A 15,947-nucleotide genomic window follows, 5' to 3' on the forward strand; every position below is an offset into this window, starting at 1 on the left:
TAAAAAAATTTTTTTTAAAAAAGAAGAATCACATGCTCCACCGACCGAATCAGCCAGGTGCCCCAATTTGTTATTTCTTGAGTAGAAGTTCTTTCATCTTACTTTTACATATGAAATAAAGCTTTTCCCCCCAGAATTCAGATGATGGGAGATAATAATGATTAATATAATAACTGATAATATAGTTGATGATAATAATATAATAACCATGCTTCATTGACTGTTTCTCCATAATAATGATAATAAAATGGGTACTTTTTACAGAATGTTTCTTTAAAAAAATTTTTTTTAATCTTTATTTTAGAGAGTGCAAGCAGGAGAGAGGGGCAGAGGGAGAGAATTTTAGGCAGGCTCTGTGCAGTGTGCAGCCTGACCCACAACTCGATCTCACAACCCTGGGATCATGACCTGAGCCGAAATCAAGTCAGACAGCCGCTCAACCCACTGAGCCTCCTAGGCGTCCCTTTTACAGAATGTTTCTGTTTGCTCAGTACTGTACTAGGTGCGAAAACGTATTCTACCATTTAATCCTCATAACAGCCCTACTGAAACATGTGTTTATTTTCTGATGAGGAAAACAAAACAGTGAATTTAAAAATTTGCCCAAGTTCACACAGCTTTAGTCCTCTACAGCTTGTTCTCATAAGTAGCATTAGAAGGGTTTTGAGTTCTATGCCTAGAGCTTCTAGATTATTTATAGAACAGTCCCTTTAGAAGCCTCCCTAAGGCTGTGAGGATTTGAGACAATGCCTGTTCTCTTCAGATCCAGGAGGGCTGTGCCTTTTCCTTCTTGCTGCCACCACCCTTTTTCTGGGGGCTGGCTTTTGGCATGGACTGATGTTTCTTCCTAAGAATAAATAACGTTTTTGAGTGAAGAATGTACAACATTCTTAGAAAAAAAGATAGATTCAATTTGAAAGCTCTGCTTTTAAAGTCTAGCTTGTGAAGAAAGAAGTTCAGCCCAAATGATGCTTGAAGTGCAGTGTTTGTGTTTTGCGTATATTAGAAATGGAAGGGCCCGCGACTCTCTCTCTTCCGTGAGGCTGGCAGGCTAGGCAGGCTCCCCCTCCCTTGACCCGGTCTCCCTGCTCTACCTCAGCACAAACCAGAAGGCTTACATTGGAAGTTTTTCCTTCACGTGGTGACTCAGTTGGCTGAGTGGCTGACTCCGGCTCAGGTCCTGATCTCATGGGCTGAGCCCTGCTTCAGACTCTGTGTTGACAGCTTGGACCTGGAGCCTGCTACCGATTCTGTCTCCCTCTCTCTCTGCCACTCCCTGACTCATGCTCTCTGTGTCTCTCAAAAATAAATAAACATTAAAAAAAAACTATTCTCTAAAATAGTTTATTAGTTTTTTAAAGTTCTTAAAAATTAATTTTTAGAGAGAGAGAGAGAGTGTGTGGGAGGGGCAGAGAGAGAGGGAGAGAGAGAATCCCAAGCAAGCTCCACACTGTCAGTGCAGAGCCCAATGTGGGGCTCAAACTCATGAACGATGAGATCATGACCTGAAGGTTGGATGCTCAACTGCCTGAAGCACCCAGACACCCTAAAATAGTTTTTTAATAAGTAGAACAAGTAGAACCATATTTGTGCAAAGTAGCATGCACAAAGGCAAAGAAGAGACTTTTTAGATGACGTGACAGTAAAGTCAGGCTAATGGCCACATTAACTGTTGTATTCTCACATGCCCGTACTTCCCTTTGCTCCCCTGAATTACTGTATTCATTTATTTATTCAGCAAATATTTTTGGACCATCTACTATTTATTCATTCAACAGATATTTGTTGAGGGCCTGTTACCTACCTGGCAGTGTTCTAGGCAATGGAGATAACACAGATGAACAAACAGTCCAAGTCCCTGGTCTCATGGTGTTTATATTCTAGTGGGAGGAACAGACAGAAAGCAAGAATACATCATACTTCGTACACTCTAAGTTGACATCGACTGTTATTTTATGAACTACCAAGAAAGGGGAAGATGTCCAAGGCAGAGTCTAGTAAGAGACAACCCCCGCCTCCACTCCCATCCTCCATGGAGCTAGGACACCAAAAGCATGAACCTTCAGTGAAAAGGTAAACAAGAAAAAGGACCCCTCCACACAGAGAAGGACCACAAGGAAACTTGACTGTTTCCATCTTGGCTTTGTGTAAGGGGAGGAAATAAAGATCTCCCCTGAGAACATGAATCACGAGTCTGTAGTCAGCAGTTTGTGGTCTGAATTCACTGTGTCCGTGTGGTCTGAAGAAAAGCCTCTCATAGAACTTACTCAAGTTGTCTCAATTGGAAGCCCTTCTGAGCAGTGGCGGAGCAAATGCAAATCTCCTGGGAAGGAAAGACTGTGTCAGTCCAGGCCCCAGGGCAGCTGTAAGACACCACCAATTTTTAGGACATCCTGCATTTCATTTGTGTCACGTCTGAAAACTAATATGTACCTTGCAATCAACCAGATATGAGACCTGATATGTCAGGCAGTAGTGAGTGCAGTGAAGACAGGCGATGGGGCTAGGGCAGGGTGAGCCATTCGGCATGCGGATCGTCTGGGCAGCCTCCCTGGAAGGGAAGGCTGAGCAGAAGCCTGAGGAAGGAAGGCCTCAGGTAACTGGTGGAAGGATATTCTAGGCTGAGGCGACAGCAGGTACAAAACCTTTGAGTGCTTGAGGTGCTTAAGGACCCTCAGAGATTCAAGAGACTGCAACGGACTGGGCGAGATGACATGAGGTCATTTTAGGAGATGAGGCTTCCACATGACAGGTCTGGCGCTAGATGCTGTGTGTACCAGGGACAAGGCTCATCCCTGCCGTCAGGCTCACCTACTAACAGAGGACACGGCTAAGGGTAAATAGTGTCAAGAAACAAAAGTGGACTGTAATTTCTGGGTTTAAGAGAATAAATAGCCTTAAGACTAGTTTACAGTTTACCCAGGATTACCCAAGCAAACCCAGCAGTATCCCGTACCTCTGATTTTTATAGTGACTGCCTCTTGTTTGGTCCTCAGGTAGGTTGGGGTGACTTGGATATTCCAAAAGATGGCTCTTTTTTATCTGAAAAAGAGGTAATATGTAAAGTAGGAGTGCTTTTTCTTGTTTATGTTAAAAAAAGAACAGAGAAAGAAACTGATAACCACCAAAGTCAGTCCTGTTTCCCCATGTCATATGTCGTCTCTGGCTCTGTTTTCCAGTCATTTACTCAGTGGGGAAACGATGCTTGAAAGCAGTGGTTCTCAAACCTTTACGTGATTCAAAGTTATTGAGAACCCAAAGAATAAGAATTTTTCCTGTGGTTTATCTCTGTCAATGTTTACTATATTAGAAATTAAAACTAAAAACTGAAAAATTAGTTATTGATTGATTTAAAAGTGAACATAATGAACTCATTGCATATGAACATAAACAGTGTGTTTTTAATGGAAAACAGCTGTTTCCCAAAGCAGAAATAATTTAGTGAGAAGAGAGATATTAGCACTCTGTTTAATGTCTGGCTTCAAAAAGACTGTTGGACTCTTAGATCTGTCTCTGCGTTCATGCTCTTGCAATACAACGTGTCATGTACTGGAGCACTCTAGTGTATACTTTTGAGAAAATGGAAATGGAAATCAAAAAGGGCGATCACATTTTGGAATTATTATAAAAAAAGTCTGAGGAGCCCCAGTGGTCCCCGCGCCAACCTCTGATGGCTTCCGCCCTAAAGAATCCTGTGCCGCCTTTTGTTGACAGCAGGTTTCCAGGAGACCCAGGGTATCGTGCCATCGCCCGGGCACCTAGCTCACTTTGCGGTCTCTCCAGAAGCCAGGGGAAAGGGAAGAGAGCAGAAAGTGTCCCTTTGCTTCTTGAAAAGTAACTATTCAAATTGTCAGGTCTTAAGTCACAGGGATCATAGATTAATGTGCTTAAAAAGGGAAAGAAAATGATGACCGTCTTTTCTTAGCCAGCATGATCAGGAAGGTGTGATCGGGAGGGTATGACTTGGACAGGCTGAAAGACTGCTCCAGGCCTGACCGCAGAGGGATCGCCTTGCTAATCAGTTTGCGCTCCCTCTGCTTCAGGGATTGATTTCGGGCCCTGGCAAGGCCTCCTCCCTGCTTCCAACAGAAGTTTTATGTGTAGAACAGACTGGGAGTCTTTTATTTTTTTTTAAATTTTATTTATTTATTTATTTTTGAGAGACAGAGAGAGACAGCGCAAGCAGGGGAAGGTCAGAGAGAGAGGGAGACACAGAATCCAAAGCAGGCTCCAGGCTCTGAGCTGTCAGCACAGAACCCGATGCAGGGCTCGAACCCACAAACCATGAGATCATGACCTGAGCTGAAGCCAGACGCTTAACCGACTGAGCCACCCAGGCGCCCCCAGACTGGGATTCTGACTCTTCTTTTGTTGAAATTCTGTGTGGAGCAGATGGCGTGGGTTTCAGAGAAAAACAAAACCAGATCCACGGTCCTTCTCAGACCATGGATCTGTGCGTTTGCCATGGTTCTGGAAACCTGGGGCCTGGCTTCATCAGTCCTGGGCCCTCAGACGCTGTCACCGCTTTGTTGTAGGCCAAGTCGGCCCTCGGCAGTGTTCAGCTAAAGTGACAGTAGATGCAGATGCCCCAGGAAAGCAGAGGTTGGGAGGTGTCCCTTGAAGGCTGTTTTATTTCTAAGTTTCTCCATGACTACTGTGCTTTTTAAGAGACTCCTTGAATTGACACGCTCTCTTCTCCTGAGGCCACAGACGGGGTCTCCAGGGAGTGAGGATGCTACAGAAGACCTGCGGAAGACAGCTGGTGCCTTGGAGGCGCAGGCCTTGGTGGAACAGGAGGTGCTGCCTGCAGACCGGGCCCATGTCCTCAACAAGGTAGGGAGGACATTGTCACGGTCCCCTCGGGGGGAGCAGTGTGGCACCAGAATCTAGATGTGCATGGATGGGTTGGAACTAGAAAGCTTTGGGGCCTCTCAGTTTTAATGATTTGGAGAATGGTCACGTGTGTCGCCCTCAGGGCCTGTCACTGAACTAGCAGCTATTCAAGAAATGAAGTGTTGGAATTTGTGCTCACGTGTTGTCTAACATCCTCTGAATGTGTGACTCCTTCAACCACGGGACCATGTTTTAGCTTCAATTTTCTTGTGGTGTATCTACTTAGTATTTGTGGTCAAGGTTCCATAGAAGTGGTGTAGATAGCAGTAATCTCCCTGCCATGGAGGAAGGAGTTGTTTGTATTATTACTAACACATATTATAATAACTAATGCTATTATGGTCAATGAAGACAATGCCAAACATTATCATTACATTTGCTTTATAAAGCATTAAAAAATTTTTTTAATGTTTACTTATTATTGAGACAGAGAGAAACAGAGCATGAGTGTGGGAGGGGCAGAGAGAGAGGGAGACATAGAATCAGAAGCAGGCTCCAGGCTCTGAGCTGTCAACACAGGGCTCGAACCCACGAACGTGAGATCATGACCTGAGCCGAAGTTGTAGGCTTAACCGACTGAGCCACCCAGGCGCCCCTACAAAGCATTTTTATCCACAATACTTCGTTTCTTTCTGAGAACAAACCTATGAGACGGGTACCAGTATGTTCCCATTTTGCAGATGAGGAAAATGAAGCCAAGACCTATTTGTGACTTTACTAATGCTGTGCTGCTAATACGTTGCAAACTAAATCCTTTGTTTAGCCTTGTGGAAAAAGGAAAGGCACAAAAGCAGGTTAGCCAAAGTCTGATTCACCTCATTTAGCGATGGAGGTAATAGCTTCAGAAAGAGATATTATGAGAATGTAATCTGGGAGGAATTTTTTTCTTTCTTTCTCGCAAATATAATTCTGGTCTCAACTGGACAACCATTCCACTGGTGTGCTGTCCCATGTGGCCAGTGCGTATACATGTCTTGAGTTGTCTGCTGACTGCTTGGAGGAAGATCAGGAAGTTACGGCATGAAAACAAGAAATGGGAACACTGATCTCAGTGGTTTGATGTGAAACCCGTGCGTGAGAGACTGCAGCCTCCTGCCATGGGTTAGCGAGGGCCTCGAGTTTCAAGGGATGCTCATACTCTTCCGTGGAGGTTAGATGTCTGGCAGCAAATAGACTGTTTAAATACATTTAAACAGGTGAAATGACAGTTACTTATAGGACGCTGTTAGTGGGTGTGATAGCCAATGGCATGGAACATCCCAGATGTGCCATGGATGAGCCAGGGACAGAGAATATAAACCACAATGTCTCTCTACAGAGCTTCAGTAACTCGATTGACAGGGATCTGGAGGTAGCCTGGGAGTGGGGATTGCAGCGGGAGGATGTGTGGCACAGCCAGAGCCGGGCTACCCGCACCCCCCTCACCCCATGCAAGCGCTGCCATGACAGGGGCCACAGGGAGGTCCTGTGCAGGTCACTGCGTGCCACAGAAACACTGTTGGTGCAGAAGTCAGTAGCAAGCTTGGAGGATGTTCACGGACGAGGAGTTTATAAAGGGTCTGGAGGAGGGAACAGCACCGCAGGCTTTGAGCTGATGGAAAGTGGAAGCAAGGGGGCAGGGGTCGGCAGCCCCCTTGGGAAGGAGGCTAATTGGAATCTGCCACGCTAGTAAGTGCTCTAATCAGCTCTCCATTGTGCAGATGGCCAAGTACCAAGTTCCACAAAGGTCCGGGGACATCGTTATGATCCAGTCTGAGCACACAGGAGCTATAGACATCCTTTCAGCTGACTTGGAGTCTACAGATCTCTTGGGGGATCACAGGAAAGGTGAGACCTTTGGGGGCATGGAAGGTGGCTTCTTTGTTCCCCGTGGGTGCTTAAAGAAAGGCAGACAGACAGATGGAAGGAATATAAGAAGGTGACTTGTGAAAGGAAGTCAAAGAAGCCAGGAAGTAGAAAGATGTCATTGACTGTGACACCCTCCCTAAGCAAAATGCCAGATTTGGCTGTATTTCCTCTTGGTTTCTCAGTAGTAAGTTGTTGTCCTTCTAGTGTCCCCACCTCTGATGGCTCCTCCGTGTATCTGGACCTTTACCAAGATAAAGGAATTCAAAAGCAAGCTGGGCAAAGAGAAGAACAGCCGTCTGGTGGTGAAGCGGGGCGAGGTGGTGACCATCCGGGTACCTACCCATCCAGAGGGGAAGCGCGTTTGCTGGGAGTTTGCGACTGATGACTATGACATTGGCTTTGGAGTTTATTTTGACTGGACCCCTGTAACCAGCACTGACATAACTGTGCAGGTCAGTGATTCCAGTGAGGATGAGGATGAAGATGAGGAAGAGGAGGAAGAGATTGAAGGTAAATTTAATGTTACCATAATTTGCAGTTTGCTCTTTCCGGTTCAACCCAATGTCTAATGACCACTTCCTGTTTCATACCAGTACTGCCCATCCTTAGCATGCCAGCGAGGAATCCCTTTCAGCACTGTAAGCTAAACTGAGTGATGCAGGCCAAAGTCAGACTCTCAGAGAACATTCTGGTGAGGCCGGTATTGGTGCCTTGGTGGAAAGCTGCTTCTGGTTTTAATCAGTAACCAGCTGTTTCCCCAACGTCTCCTTGGGGACAGAAATGGGGGCGGGCAGGAAAGGGGCGGGTCAGTGCTGTGGTAGATAGATCACATATAAACCCAAGATTATTTTATATTTCTCTCATAGTTTGGGATAGGATATTTACCATTGTTTTTAGTCTGGAACCAAACTGGGCGATTGCACATTGTTGATATACGCCTCTTCAAACTGTCACCGTTGGCTGACTACAGTTTACTTCTTTATTTCATGCCCGGAGCAGTTTTTTTAAATTTAGACAATTTTTATTGAGATATAATTGACATATAACATTATATTAGTTTGAAGTGTACCACGTAGTGACTTAATACCTGTATATATTGCAAAATATGCCCAGAATGGTTTTAAAAGTGATTTCTGTGCTCTATTCCCATTATTATTTGCAATGCCTACTCAGGGTGGCTCAGAGGCTTTTTTAAAATTTATATAATACTAAGAGTAGGTTCTAAGTAGGTTCCAAGCATCTTGATTTTTCTATATAATCTTAAAATCAGTCCCTTGCTTCTTCCTGGAAAAGCAAGTCTGCAGGGAAATCTTCGGGTATTTAGGCCAGGGGAGGACCTTGTGTCTTAATTTGCTGTTCTTTAGGAGTCCAAGTAGAAGTTCTAGGTCACTCTGTACGGTGTGTTTGTATTTCCTACTTCCAGTAGCTGTTTCTTTCTCCTGTTGCATGAAGAGATGTCAGAATCTTCCTTTTGAAATCTTTTCTCCCCCTTGGAAATGTCCAGACACTTCCAGAGCTAGGTGGGCTCATGAGGCTAAATCATTTGTTTCTCGGTGGAGATATTACTGGCATTTGGGGTGGGATGCTTCCTTGCTAGGCAGGGACTGTCCTGATGTTAAGTGCTCGTGGATACTTGGGCACTAAGTGCCAGTATCACCCACCAGTTGCTGTGATGGTCAAAAGGTCAGTGGACATTTCCAAGTTCCCGTAGGGAGGGTAAGAGCATTTCCCCGGCTAAAAGCCACTAAGTCACCTGGTCCATCCTCTGCTGTCAAGGTGGGACGTAGTCTCTGAAGTCATATCCAGTCACTGTGCTGTTTCGCTCCCACAGACCCTGTCCCAGTTGGAGATGTAGAGAGAGGCTCCAGGAGCTCCCTTCGAGGTCGCTATGGGGAAGTCATGCCAGTGTACCGGCGAGACAGCCACCGAGACGTGCAGGCTGGCAGCCACGACTACCCCGGCGAGGGCATCTACCTGCTCAAGTTTGACAACTCCTACTCCCTGCTCCGCAACAAGACTCTCTACTTCCACGTCTACTACACCAGCTGAAGGCCCGCCGGGCCAGGGGGCAGGTGCGTGTCCACGGGCGGGAGCAGGCCGCCAGCTGGGGCCTCTCGTTTTGGTAAGGCTGGAGCTAAAAGTTGAGTGTGGGGCTCCTGACCCTCACGTCCTGCCTGGCATGCCTGACTGTTGACCCCACGTAGCTTTTCCACCTTCTTGGCTTCTCCAGATGGTGGTGTAGTGCTCCTGTCCTGTGGTCCCCGACTCCCACTCCTCTTGCTTCAGACTCCAGCAAAGTCCCTCCATGAAGGAGCCCATCAGGCAAAAGCCTAAAGGGTAGTTGGGTGTTATCTTTTTAAAAAAGGTTTGTTCTGGTACAAGGTATTATTCCAGTTGCTGCTCCCTCCTCTCCCAGAGCCTGTATTGCAGATGTGTTTAGTGGCACCCACTCTTCACCTTTTGAAAGTGCTGGAAGAGGAAAAGCACATTGTCCATGAAGGAACCCAGTCTTTTGGATGGAGAAAGCTCTGTCCAGCCTCTCACCACTGCCATATTCCCACCTGCTGGCTCTTCATGGTCTGTGGCACAGGCCGGGAGCCCTCACTGCCTTGGGAGGGGTGCTCGTAGTCCGGATCGTTCGACTCTGCCTCATGCCCTCCTCTTGCCTGCCCCACGTCAGTGTCCTTGTCCTCCCAGCAGGAGCGTCCGCGCAGCCTAAGTGAGATCTCCATCTCGCAGTCTAAGATCCACAGGGGAGAAACTGCCTCCGTCACCTCCTGCTTCAGGAGGTAGTGTCCCTGAGCGAGGGTGCTGACAGCTGAAGGGGAAAAGGCGGGAATTAGGTACTAGATTGATCTCAGAATCCACATCTTTGAAAGTCAAGTGTTACTGAATTACTATTTTTTGTATAATCAAAGAAGGGGTATAATCTAAGAGACAAGCTTAAAAAACAAAAAACACTCCAGATTCCCCGCCAGTCTTCTTTATCTTGAGGGTAGGAATGTTCTTTAGAAATTTTGCTTCAGAACCAATCCGATTTTGAGTTTCTGAATTTAGGTTTCTTGCATTGAGGGCTTAAACCTTTTGGTGTTCAAAGTCTCTTAGAAAAGGTAGTAATGAAGCTTCACTGTTGCTGATTGAAAGTCTCTTAGAAAAGGTAGTAATGAAGCTTCACTGTTGCTGATTGGGTTGGTTCTTTCCCAAGCCAAAGCTTGCATTTCCTGGGTCTTAGCCTTCCCCGCTCAGTTAGTCCTGAGGCCCGGGAGTGCCCCGGGAGGGGAGAGGGGCTGCAGTCAGCAGCCAGAGCGCGGCCGGGTGGCCGGGCCTGGGGCACAGGGGACCACTGTGGTTGTCTGTACCTCCTTGTTTCTTTTTCCTTGTGTCAAGTCTGTTACTGCCTTAGAATTTTGAGGAATAATTCGATTTATTTATTACTTTATTTATTTATTTTTGGACACATTTCATTTTGCCTCTGAAACACTTTCCACCTGTTTCTTAGAAGGCTTCCGTCTGCTCTGAGCCATTGAAGCCACCTCTTCTGTGGTTAGGTGATGACTTTAGGAGAAGCTGGGAAGTGATAATTCCCTTCCTGCAAGTCAGTCCTGGGATGCGTTGGGAGGACTCCACCCTTCTGGGGTGGATGAGGCCACCCTCCCCCAGCGTTCCCTGTGAGGAGTTCTAGGCTGTGAGGGGCCCTGCCGGTTCATCCAGGATTGAGTGTGGAGGAATTGACTTGACAGTCGGGGATATCTGAGGATTCCGGGATTTCAAAGTCCTTTGCCTACTCTGAGGAGTCCTCTTCCTCATGACGTTTCCCTTGGCTCGTTCCTTCCTTGTGCAGGGGTCTGACACCAAGCCTGTCCTCCCTACGGGAGCAGGAACTCGACCAGGGCTCCTCACAGTAGCACCTCTGTCCCCAACAAAGGGCAACACAGCCTGTACCTTCTGTTCCTCTGGGAGCGGAGCCCCGGGAGGGTCGGATGTTGTGGACTGAGTAGCGTCATGTCACCGTTGTGTTGTATTTCAGTGCATTTTGTAGAAGACTGCACTGGCCAACGGGTATCTGCCTCGTAAGAAATTAGAGATGATTTCAGTGACTGTTTGGGGAGCGGAAAGCAAACTCGCTGTGCATCATCTAATTATGAGATAAACTGAGCGAGCACTCTTTCAGCATGAAGTTGAATCCTGCCTTAGCTAATTGAGTCGAATCTCTATAAAATGATTTTCTGTGGAGCCTATGCCTCAGTCAGCTAAAGCCTTGCTTGTTTTTCCTGTTTATTATTAACTTCTGGATTTCTCTTAAAATGGAGCTGTCGGGCCCTAGCAAGCTTCCTGGGACAACACACACTCTTTGTTTATTTTTGCCGTGAGTTTCTCTGTACTTATTTTCTTTGGCATCCTAGTCCTGGTGCATCAGGGAAGCCCAAGGGACCTGTTCCCATCACCTCTGTGTGCCTCTTTTTGTCTGGTCACTTTTGAAGTCCTGGACGTTGTTACATTTCACCCTGCACAGGCATTTTTTTGTTCCATTAGCACAAAATGGCTAAAAGAAGATATTTTCACTGTCTACTCATTTACTCTTCTCCTATTAGGTTTCTGCAATCATTGAAGTTTAGGGACCAAATATTATTTGCAGAAGCACGTGTAATTACTGAGAATTTCAGAGCCCCGCGAATCCTCAGAGGTCATCTTTTCCCTAATTTCTCCTTGTCCAAGTTCATGGAACCAAACAATGAAATCAAAGTCCTTTGCTTCCCCCTGACCCTGTTCTCTGCAACACAAATAAATACTAACAGACAGAAGAGAGTGCTTTGTAGTGGGAGAGAGATCAAAATTCTCTACACAGAGTAGCTGACTTCATAAATTTCTTCAGTCTGTTTAGCTTTGCCACTCTGTTGAGAGATGGGGCTTTCAGAAAGGAGAACATGTTTAAAGTGTTAATTTTTTCTAATATTTTATGATAAAGAATTTTCAGCATGCAGAGAACTTAAAAGTAGAGTGAGGGTTAAGTGTGAGGCTGCTCTGGAAAGATTTTGTTCTAATCTGCTGCTTTATGACAGGTCGTCAGGACTCCAGAGTTAAAACTCAATCCTCAGACAATGTATAGCTTTATAATGGGGTAGGTAACAACTTGAAAGAAGGCCATTCATGTATTTTAAAAATATTTTTTATCTGTTATTTAGGAAAGGAAATTTCAGACTTTTAAAAACTACATATTTCACCCTACTATGTGCATAAGAAACGAGTTAAATCTGAGAGTTCTCTGTCTTGTGTTAATCAGTGGGACTCAATATTACTGTAAAACTTACCAGTTATAGAAAATATCTGAGTTTTGACATTTTTGATGAGCACTACCCAGTTCCTCTTTGAAACAGTTAGGCAAAAGCTCAAATCCTAAAGTCAATGTCTTTAGTTTTAAAGACCACTTTTCTGCAAAGAGGTGCCTTTTAACTCCAAAGTATATGATTCTAAAGTATAGAGTTGAGTGGCCCTAACATTTACATAAAGGACAATTGTCTTAGTGGAGGGAGAAGGAGGGGCCTGAGTGAAAGAGTTTAGTGCAGTTTGGGGATTGCCTTTTAAAACTGATAGAAAGGCAGGGGGGCGGGAAGAGTAAAATGAGGGGAAGAGAGAGAAGCTATCACATGTCTCCTGGAGTTTTGCTCCCATCCCAACTTTGTTTAGTTCTTTAGTCTGTACTTCATTAGTCGTACTTACTTTATTCAACTGTTGTTGAAGCCAGAAGCCTTGCTGGTTCTCATCGTGCTTGTTGGAGAAACTTCCAAACCCCCTTTGTTGTTTTTTCCAACAGGATCGACTTTAGGAATGTTTATGAGTAGGTCTTCTCTACTAAGTGTAATCCCCTGACCTGGGGCTGGATTTCATCTCTGTGTTCTCTGGGCCGTGGAGAAAGATGGTGAGACTAGAAAGAGGCTGGGAGGAGGTGAAGCTGTGTCCCTCCAGCTCCCGTTGGTTTTGACTTGGCCAAGAAAGGGGTGAAATCAGTTAATTTTGACCAACATTACAGAAGGGCCTCAAGCCACAGGCGTATGTTTGCGAACCAGCTGTGCCCCTGCAGGCTGACCTCCGTGTGAGGTATAGGATCACGGTCTTCTCGAACCTGTGTGGGACGGTCACACACACAGCCGGAAATGGAACAGTTTGTTCTCCTTTTAATGAGCTTCCATTTGGAATTTCTCCTGGGCCTAAAAGGTCCACATCAACCTCTTTAGCTAGTCTCTTTCCACCTGGCCCAAAATGTAGAACTCCTGGAAACCTGAACTTGCTGGAAAAGGGAAGAGCGCCATCTCAGTGCTCTCGGTGGTTGAAGAGAGTTGGACAATGAGTTTCTGTCTGAAGGGAAGTAATTTCATTTCTTTTGTTGTGGGGGGTAGCACATTAGGGGATTCATGCTCTTTAGAGAGCAAGTCGTTTTAATTGTGTTTGTGCTCAGGACGCCATGATGCATGATTGTCTGGGAAGTGAGTAGGGAATGGGTCTCTAGAAGCAATCACAAGCTAGGTGCCCTCCAGTAACCCAGTGTGTGGTGAGCATCTTTATGGCCAGAGTCCCAGTCTTCATGCATGGAGTCCATCCCTAGGCCCTCATTTCCACACACCTGAGAGGTAAAGAGAGTCCAGGCTCCCTCCAATTCTCTATGAGTCTTAATTATTTACAATAACACTTAGCTTTACTAAGTGTTGTGTGGCCAGATTTCATTGCTCTGGCCTAAACCAGAAAGGCCGCACAAAGCCCCAGCTGTTTGAGTCTCTTGACATTAAGCTAAGAAAACCCAACTGCCGAAGGCCTTGATGGAGTTCATTTATCAAGAGTTATTCCCTCACAAACAAAGTCCATGTATGATGCTGGCTTTGAAATTATTTGTGGTCCTGGTCACTGGTTTGAACTCATGATCTAATTACCATTATATGTACTTTGATTTCTCCTAGGCCCCAGGCATGTGGACCAGAATTAATGTCATGGCTCTTCCTTACTCTAAGACGTGAGGAGAAAGTGCCCCAGAAATCTAGATATACAGGCTTCTTTATTAAATTCCACAGTTTTCTTTCACTTAAAGTGCTTATCTAAGGGTAAAATAATATACGTGAAATGACTTCCAGGGGACAAAGTGCATTTTCTGTAAGTTCTGATATAGGGTCGTGAACAAATCTGAAGTTTAGGTTTGGAGTATTCTAGCATCTAGGGTTCCAGAAGAGCTCTTAGCAAACAGTTTAAAGAGTTCTCTTCCTGAACTCACTTCTTCACTCAGGTTTGAAATATTTCTGTCTAAAATGTTCCTTGTTAGTGTTATTGTTGACTTTTAGGTTCAGGCTGACAATTGTCTGGAAAACATTATCTTAATTCCTTCTCTCATGTCCTAAGTAGTACATTGTACTAAGAAATTACATATTAAAAACTCTACTAAGCTCCATTTCTGAGATTATTGTCCCATAAATGGAGTTGTTTTCATTTAATCAAGTTGAATTATGTCCATTTAGCCATGTTCAAGAGCAAGTAAAATCTAGAGAAAGCAATCCTGTAACCCATGGATTCTGGTGTACCCATTTGGCCTTAATAATGGGAAACGCTTTGAAATTCCCAGGCGAAAGTTGCTTTGTAATCAGAGTGATGGAAGATGAGGAAGCCCGGCCCTGGGTAACGATAACTGGGATAGCAGGAGGTGCTTGCAGACTTCCTAAACTACTTTGTGCCGTTTAACTTCTCTTTCTGAGAGGCCTGCTTTGGTGCTGTGCACTGAGGTCTGTCAGTTGAACAACGACGCTTTCTTGGCAGATTGGCCACCACAAAGGCATCCTTTCCTTATTCTCCGTCATGCTCTGACGCTGATGTTACCAAAAAGGGGTCTGAAAGGGAAACACAATTTTTTCTTTAAAGTACAAAAGTAGCCCAGCCAGTCATTTATTGCAGTCATCTTGTTTTATGGGTCCTGTATCATGAGAAATGCTGTCAACAGTTCCTATGATTTCTGAGAGCTCTGTACCAAATTGTTACTCAATTGTTATGTCCTGCTGAGTGGGTTTTCCTTTAAAATACCTTCTCTTACACCCTGTGGCACTGAATGTGTTGCTGATACACAGATGATCCTGAGCTGTGGTTCTTTATAAAGCTCAGTTCTTGTGTTTTTATATTCTGTAACTGTTTTGTGATGCTTTTGTGCATTCTTTGTCTTCTCTTCCAAGTTTTGAAATCTGTCCTAAATAAACTTTTTCACTATGCACCTGAAATGTTTGACTTCTATCATAATGAACCTGATTTACATTTTACATTTTTTATTCATCTCTGCCTTCCTCTTAGAAGGTATTCTGTAAATCTCTGTGAATAATTCTGTAATCCATTGATTATATAAATTAAGAAAAATCAATTAAGAAAAGATGGAGGAAGATTAGTGATAGATCTTCAACTGTGTTTAAGTTCATGGCAGAGTATTATGAACTGGGGACTGGGTTTGGCCCAAGGGCAGAACAGGCGGGCTCACAGTGACGATTACTGAATGGAACATTGTAGTTTTATCTGTATTTGTTTTCCAGTGATGTTCATTTTCTAACGTGCTTATTGTGTTCAAATTTGGAACTGGCACTTTTGACACCAGGGTAATCATTAATGCAGTCGGGGTAATATTAATTCAGTCTATTTTCATTTTTAAAATGACACCCTAAGATGTCTTAGACGTCTCTCAAAATGCTGCCTGTGCGTATCTCTGGTGTTTATTACAAAATGAGAAAGACTCCTATCTGAGGAGGAAGGGGTACCACTGAAATCTTTACTTTAGTCAGATCTGTGGTTCTAAGACGAGCCTATTAGAGCTCTCTCTGTTTTCCTTTGCATCACATTTTAGAGGCTGATGTATAAAGGAGGAAGAGATTGGAAATAATTGTGAGTTAAATGGATATGATCTGCCCACCAAACTAGGGCACAACCAACAATAGAAAGCCCAGGCAGACTACATGGAGCGAGGAGCTAGGGACCTTTAATGAGTGGTGTTTGGATATGCTAAATGTGTTATGGCTAAGTCATAATATATTGAAGGTTATTTTTTGGAGAGCACAAGCGGGGGTGGGGAGGGAGAGAGGAGAGATGGACAGAGATCCAAATTGGGCTCTGTGCTGACAGGCTAACGCGGCAAGCCTTGTGTGGGGCTTGAACTCACAAACCATGAGATCATGACCTGAGCTGAAGTTGGACAC

General features: G+C 44.8%; 2 protein-coding genes across 2 annotated transcripts in view; both read left to right on the forward strand.

Moving 5' to 3' along the window:
- TMED8 (transmembrane p24 trafficking protein family member 8) overlaps positions 1 to 14,987 on the forward strand; it is a 35,060-nt gene extending 20,073 nt beyond the window's left edge. Inside the window, exons 4-7 of the mRNA XM_029952171.1 lie at positions 4,704 to 4,833; positions 6,594 to 6,720; positions 6,946 to 7,251; positions 8,573 to 14,987. Coding sequence (XP_029808031.1) covers positions 4,704 to 4,833; positions 6,594 to 6,720; positions 6,946 to 7,251; positions 8,573 to 8,790 — 781 coding nt within the window. The 3' untranslated portion in view covers positions 8,791 to 14,987. The remainder of the gene's footprint in view (positions 1 to 4,703; positions 4,834 to 6,593; positions 6,721 to 6,945; positions 7,252 to 8,572) is intronic.
- POMT2 (protein O-mannosyltransferase 2) overlaps positions 8,733 to 15,947 on the forward strand; it is a 66,655-nt gene continuing 59,440 nt past the window's right edge. Inside the window, exon 1 of the mRNA XM_029952789.1 lies at positions 8,733 to 8,813. The gene's annotated coding sequence lies outside the window, so the exon portion shown is untranslated. The remainder of the gene's footprint in view (positions 8,814 to 15,947) is intronic.

Source organism: Suricata suricatta, chromosome 9, assembly GCF_006229205.1.
Source record: "Suricata suricatta isolate VVHF042 chromosome 9, meerkat_22Aug2017_6uvM2_HiC, whole genome shotgun sequence".
NCBI lineage: Eukaryota > Metazoa > Chordata > Mammalia > Carnivora > Herpestidae > Suricata > Suricata suricatta.